The sequence below is a fragment of the Mycetomoellerius zeteki genome, unplaced genomic scaffold, assembly GCF_001594055.1.
Source record: "Mycetomoellerius zeteki isolate Tzet28-1 unplaced genomic scaffold, Tzet1.0 scaffold1048, whole genome shotgun sequence".
NCBI classification, from domain to species: domain Eukaryota; kingdom Metazoa; phylum Arthropoda; class Insecta; order Hymenoptera; family Formicidae; genus Mycetomoellerius; species Mycetomoellerius zeteki.
Genome location: NW_017255963.1, coordinates 4,149 through 10,885, shown reverse-complemented (window position 1 = coordinate 10,885; position 6,737 = coordinate 4,149). Strand labels below are relative to the sequence as shown.

The following is a 6,737-nucleotide window of genomic DNA, read 5'->3' as shown; positions in this document are numbered from 1 at the left end:
CCCACAAATACATGGGACGAACTGATAATGCATATGATGGAGTCCAAATTCGATGGCAAAACCCTTCGAGCCTGGAAGGAGGAAATAAAGTCAGATGAAGAAGCAAAATTAGATGACCTGTTCGAATTTCTGAAAAGGAGATATCAAACCCTCGAGCGGATTGAATCTAGATCCATGGATAAATCTGAAAGGTCAAAGGAGGGAGAAATGCGTGGTAAAGGTACATCTGCACATTCAAAGTCGCATTCTTCCACGAAAGGTATTACACCATTAATCAAGCGACAAACGCTCTGACTACATCCTTGAATTCAGGTAAGTGCTATCTCTGTAATGGAAATCACTTCATATATTTTTGTGAGAAATTTTTAGCCTTATCAGTGGACGATCGCGTCAAGGAGGTCAAACAATTAAAACTGTGTCTAAATTGTCTCAAGCACGATCATTACGTAAAGGCATGCTGAATGAGCTCATGTCGAGAATGTTCTCGGCGACATAACACGCTATGCCATCCACGGTCTAGCAAGGATTCTGGTACTTTAGAGGTTTCAGGATCACAAAGTCAAGTAGACAATGGGCAATCGCTCTTCAATATTGCTGTTCATCACGCTTCGAGTGATGAAAAAGGAAGGTGCGTACTCATGGCCACGGCTATACTGGCAGCGACACACCGCAACGGCTCGAGCGTTCCGATTCGGGTACTTTTGGATAGCGCGAGTGAGGCAAATTTTATAGCTCAGTCAACTCACAATAGGTTAGGTTTAAAACGTAATAGAACCTTTGAGACCGTAACCGGGTTGAATGAAATCGAGAATACGATACATAGCACTTGCGACGTCCATGCGAGATCGCAATGTTTCAATTTCGAAATCAATGCTCGATGCTTAGTCGTTCCCAAAATCACGGGGGATCTGCCGTCTATAAAGATAGATCGCGATGCATTGCAATTGCCCGCTAATAACACGCTAACTGATGCTAACTTTCACGTGCAGTCCGGTGGATATGTTGCTAGGCGCGGAATTCTTTTTCGACTTGTTAGAAACGGGCAAAATAGAACTCGGCAAGGACAATTTAGTATTGAAAAATACGAAGCTGGGTTGGATAGTGGCAGGATCCATCCCATTAGTAGCGTTCAAGAATTTGGTAGCCAAGCAGAGAGCAACAAACGTATTAACTTGCTCATTGAAATCGTCTGAAACGTTGAATGAAACTCTAGAGCAATTTTGGAAATTGGAAAATTATGATCAACAAAAGGCACGAACACCGTCTCGTGAAGAAATAAAATGCGAGTTACACTTCGAGCAAACTATCACGCGAGCCAATGACGGCAGATTCATAGTAAGGTTACCGTTTCGCGAACAAAATGTACCCATCGGTAACAATAAGGAAATAGCTCTTAAAAGATTAAATAGCTTGGAGCGCACTCTTAAGGGCAACAAAGTTATTCATGAGCGTTACATTAAGTTTATGCAGGAATATGCTGACTTGGGACACATGTCTATCGCTAGTTCTAGTAATTGTGGGAATGTAGTGTATCTGCCTCACCATGGAGTGCTGAAAGAATCTAGTACTAGCATCAAACTGCACGTAGTTTTCGATGCCTCCGCTAGAAATAAAAGGGGCGTGTCTTTGAACGAGGCTCTACTTGTGTCGGTCCAGTTTTACAAGACAATTTAATAGATATAATTGTACGGTTTCGAACTTACAGAATAGTAGTAACTGCCGATCTGAAGAAAATGTACCGCCAAGTTTTGGTACATCAGAATGATCGTGACTTTCAACGCATATTATGGCATTCCTCATTTGACAAACCCGTCGAGGAGTATCGTTTAAATACCGTTACATACGGACAAGCTTGCGCGTCTTATTTAGCGATTAGATGTTTGCGGCAGTTAGCTGCAGAGGGCGATTTGCGTTATCCCCTCGCTGCCCAAGCGTTGCTGAAGGATACTTATGTTGATGACATAATATCGGGAGCAAATACGATCCAAGATGCACGCGCTTTACAGAGCCAATTGACTGAATTGTTATGCGAAGGTGGATTTGAAGCTCATAAGTGGTTCGAACGTCTCTGAAGCATTGGCAGGAGTGCCTATGGATTCGCGAGAATATAACATGCCCTTGGATATTGATGCGAACGATGTTATTCGAACATTAGGCATTGAATGGAATCCAACTTTGGACGAGTTTCTATTTACCGCGCTAATAATGTCTCATGTAGCCACGGACAATGCTGTCAGCTATAAGCAAATTGTTTGACCCGTTAGGTTTGATAGGTCCTGTGCTAACGATAGCCAAGGTTTAATGCAAGCTCTTTGGGAAACCAAAATAGATTGGGACGATCCGCTCCTAGAGAAGGTTTTAAATAAATGGAAGGATTTTCAAAGAAATTTGTCAGAAGTAAACACAATTCGCGTGCCACGTATGGTCGTTAATCCAGAGACGCGTCCGAGACTGCTTATGGCGCTTGTGTTTATGTTCAGTCGATAAGCGAGACTAGTGGAAAGGTTACTGTAAATCTTTTATGTTCCAAGGCAAGAGTTGCACCCTTAAAGAGATTGTCCATACCAAGATTAGAACTTTGCAGTGCGTTATTACTGGCGAGGTTAATTTATCAGGTAAAGCATGCTATTACTATAAACATTGATGGGATATTTGCTTGGTCAGACTCCATGGTTGTATTGCACTGGCTTCGTGGCGAGGCTTCGCGATGGAAGCCTTTTGTGGCTAATCGGGTAACCGAAATCATTGAAATTCTACCTGCGTTGTGCTGGAGGCACGTGCGGAGTTCGGATAATCCTGCGGATTTGATCTCACGAGGAGCGACGCCTGCTCAGCTACGAAACAATTCTTTGTGGTGGAATGGCCTTATGTGGCTGATAGATTTGAATCCTGTTGAAATCAATGAGGAAATGCATTGCAAACTTGACAAAGAGGACTTGTTCAACGCTGAGGATGAGGCAAAGAAGAACCCACGGATTTGTAATATGAACGCATCTCCGTCTATACGGCCAAACGATGTAATTGGCAAACTCGTTACGGATTGTTCTATACCTTAACAAAAATTGAACGATCATTAGCTTACTGCTTCAGGTTTATTAATAATTGTCGAAACGATCACAAAGTTACAGGCAAATTGACTCTATCGGAATTGAAGCTATCCCATTGAGAGATAATTAAGTACTCTCAGAGACTCTACTTTCCGCATGATGGAGATTCCCGGGAAAATGGTGAATTGAAGACCACGAGTTCTCTACATAAGTTGCATGCTTTTTTGGATGAAGCCGGCATCATCAGGGTGGGCGGACGACTCCAGGCAGCCCCTAGGAGTTTTGAACGGAGACATCCCATACTCCTTCCAGCGCGCTGCAAGGTGACACGCTTGCTGGCTGAGCGAGAGCATCGCAAGTTGTTGCACGCGGGGCCACAATTGCTATTAGCATCAATACGAAGTCGATACTGGCCATTGAATGCACGAAACTTAACGCCAGATCTGTCGCTCTTGTGTGTGGTGCGCCAAAAATAGTCCTCGAGGATTGACGCAAGCCATGGGATCATTGCCCGCTGACAGAATTCAACCGTCCCGAGCATTTATGGTGTCGATTTTACTGGCCCAATCGTCACGCTTATCAATAAGGGCCGTGGACGGAAGACATGCAAATCATATGTCGCACTATTTATCTGCTTCGCTACCAAGGCGGTCCACCTCGAGACAACTAGCGAGCTAACCTTCACGGCTTTCTTAGCAACTTTGCGCCGATTCATCGGAAAGCGCGGAATACCGCGCAAAATCTGTGATAACGCCACGAACTTCGTGGGAGCCCGACGTGAACTGGCCGAGCTTTACGCTTTCATCCACGCATCCATAGGGTCAGTTGGTGATGTTCTACAGCAGGAAGGCGTTGAATGGGTTTTCATACCTCCTTATTCCCCACATTTGGGTGGTTTGTGGGAAGCTGGAATTAAATCTTGCAAGTACCACGTGAAGAGAATTATGGGCACTACTTTATTCACGTTCGAGGAGTTGACAACAGCCCTGGTCCAAATAGAAACCCGTTTAAACTCGAGACTTGTCGCCAATGTCATCTGACCCTTTGGATACACTGCCGTTAACACCCGGACATTTTTTGGTGGGAGAACCGTTGCTTAGCCTCCCGGACAACGATTTATCGGACATCAAGATCAACCGTCTAGATAGGTGGGCTTTAATCCAGCGGATGGTGCAGGATTTTTGCAAAAGGTGGGCGGCTGAATACGTCTCGAATTTGCAGAATCGCTTCAAATGGAAGAACAAGCAAGAGAACCTACAAATCAATGACTTTGTACTTTTGAAGGAAGATAATTCACCCCCTTTGAAATGGAAAACAGGACGAGTGATAGAGGTACATAGAGGCGAAGATGGCTTGGTGCGAATCGTCACCGTGCGTACATCTAGTGGCGTCTGCAAACGATCCGTTCATAAATTGTGCAAATTGCCCATAGCCAATATATCTGATAAGAAAGATTAACACTCTAATCTTGGTGGGCGGTATGTTAGCGCTAAGTCCGTTTATAATAAATGTACATCGATCGAGGATCTTATCTTCGTGACATACTTACTTAATTGATCTCGGTAGTCGCGTGAAGATGGCGCTGCCCCGCGGTGCGTGAGGAGGTAGTGCGAGCAGCGAAATGTGTGTGTGTATTTCTTCTTCTTATTGTAAGCATATAAGCCGTTGTACAGACAGAGAATAAAGAGAGCATTTCTTTTAAGCAAACGTGTCTTTGCTATATAAACAAGCGTTATCGCATACGTAATTTCTGAGCGATCCGCTCCACTGATAGTACGTCACGTTTCCTCCTCCTCCGAGCGATAGTCCAAACTTGCTGATCGGTATTTCGATATCAACTGAATGACGCGTATCGCGCTACGTCAATTTATAACGAAACCGGCTTCTCGAAGTTCCTCGATAATCGACAGGATCTCATTGTCGTGACCATTATGCCCCGCCTGTAGGCCTATTCTGTAACTTCCTAACGATAATGTCGTTATCGTTATGAAGCGACAATTTTCGGTTGCGCTAACGATGGTATAACGAAAAAACTATTCTGTAACTCAGGATAGCGACGCGAGATCGGTACAAGATACGATACCGACGTCGTTATCGAAAGGACTATATTCGAATTGATATAACTCCATCGCTGTAGTATTGAACCCATCAAATCTCTTCCTTCATACACATTTCTCGATAAGTTTAGGAAAGTTAAAAGGTCTTCGATGGATCCATGATGATTAGAGGTCAAAGGTAGTAAATTTGATTTGAAATTGATCCGTTGATTGTTACTGATTGATATTATCTGTGATTCACGCAGTCGTCTCGTGTTAGATACATAATTAAAATATATAAATACGATGTCACAGTAAGTACATATAAAATAATTTATAAATAATACAAAAAGATAATATAAAATGACAAGGCACTATGAATAAATCAATCACAATATAAGAAAGAAGCATAACTGGTTATTGTTGGGATCAATGTTTATAAAATTCTTATATAAAATAATAACAAAATACACAAATTGACACGCCATCGAAACGTAAGGAACAAAATTTAATCATAACGACGCTAATTATTACATGCTACTTTCAATGTTATGTTTAATATGTAATTTAACTGTAATTTTAAATACTGAGGATGACCTAATTTAAAGGACGAAATGTTTATTTTGTTATTATTTTATATGATAAAAATTTTATAAAAATTGATTGCAACAATAAGTAGCGTTGGTTTTTTCTTATATTGAAAAAGAAAATAGCTATGTAAAATCAATTTTTAATAATTGATGGGCAAAATGTTATTAATTAATATTTTAATGTATATGCCTTTTATGCATATATGTATATGTATATACACAAATTAATGTTTTCTCAGAAAAAAGGAAAGAATTCGCCAAGGAAGGGCCACCATGCAACAAATTGAGGCCCTAGTAAGTTATATAGAACAACATCCAGAAGTTGCTTCAGGAAAATTTACATCTATGAATGCGCATGATGATTTAGAAAAACAATGGCAAGAGTTAGTAACTTATTTAAATTTATTAGTTCCACATGGAAAAGCAAAAGATATAAAATCTTAGAAGACTGTAAGTATATGGTATATAATTAATACTTTTATATTTAATTCAATAATATTTTAATTTTGTTACACACAGACATGGCGAGATCATAAATCAAAAGTATCCGAGAAAATACAAAAACTAAGAAAAGAAAATCCAGCCACTGGAAATAATCCAGTTCAAATAACTTTGACTGATTTAGATAAAAGAATTTTAGGCATAATTGGTCAAGGCTTGTCAAATGTACCGGATAGTTTCCCGGAAGAACATAACGTAAGAAATAAAAAAATTGTTTTACAATAATTTATTACACGTGCACACGTATATGCTGATCTGATATATTTTGTCTTATAATTGTTTTATAATCTTATAGAATGCTATTGAGGAATTATCTGCAGGAAACTCAACATTACTAAATGATGCTCCAGCTCCTATTATTATTGCTCAACTGCCACAAGAGACAAATGGTTCATGTCTTTAATTTTTCCTCTGTATGTTTTAAATGGATTAACAAAATATATAATTTTTTTAATGAAAATTAATGGATTAACAAAATATATAATTTTTTTAGCCGATTTAACTGAAAATGATACAGACACAATGATACAATATGACTACGAAAATTGTAATGAAAATGTAAT

The 6,737-nt window shown here is 40.2% G+C and overlaps 1 protein-coding gene across 1 annotated transcript; it reads left to right on the top strand.

The window, feature by feature from the left end:
- The first annotated feature begins 461 nt into the window (after positions 1–461).
- On the top strand, positions 462–4,087 carry LOC108721176 (uncharacterized). The gene is made up of 7 exons (XM_018445584.1): positions 462–628; positions 990–1,646; positions 1,706–2,056; positions 2,265–2,397; positions 2,481–3,017; positions 3,188–3,370; positions 3,695–4,087. Exons 1-7 carry the CDS (start codon positions 462–464, stop codon positions 4,085–4,087), a joined length of 2,421 nt encoding a protein of 806 aa, XP_018301086.1.
- Positions 4,088–6,737: the final 2,650 nt, after the last annotated feature.

Coding starts and splice junctions, on each gene's coding strand:
- LOC108721176 (XM_018445584.1), top strand. CDS start 462: ATGAGCTCATGTCGAGAATGTTCTCGGCGACATAACACGCTATGCCAT. Junction 1,647..1,705: donor TTGAACGAGGCTCTACTTGT/GTCGGTCCAGTT, acceptor TCGAACTTACAG/AATAGTAGTAACTGCCGATC. Junction 2,057..2,264: donor GGATTTGAAGCTCATAAGTG/GTTCGAACGTCT, acceptor TTGACCCGTTAG/GTTTGATAGGTCCTGTGCTA.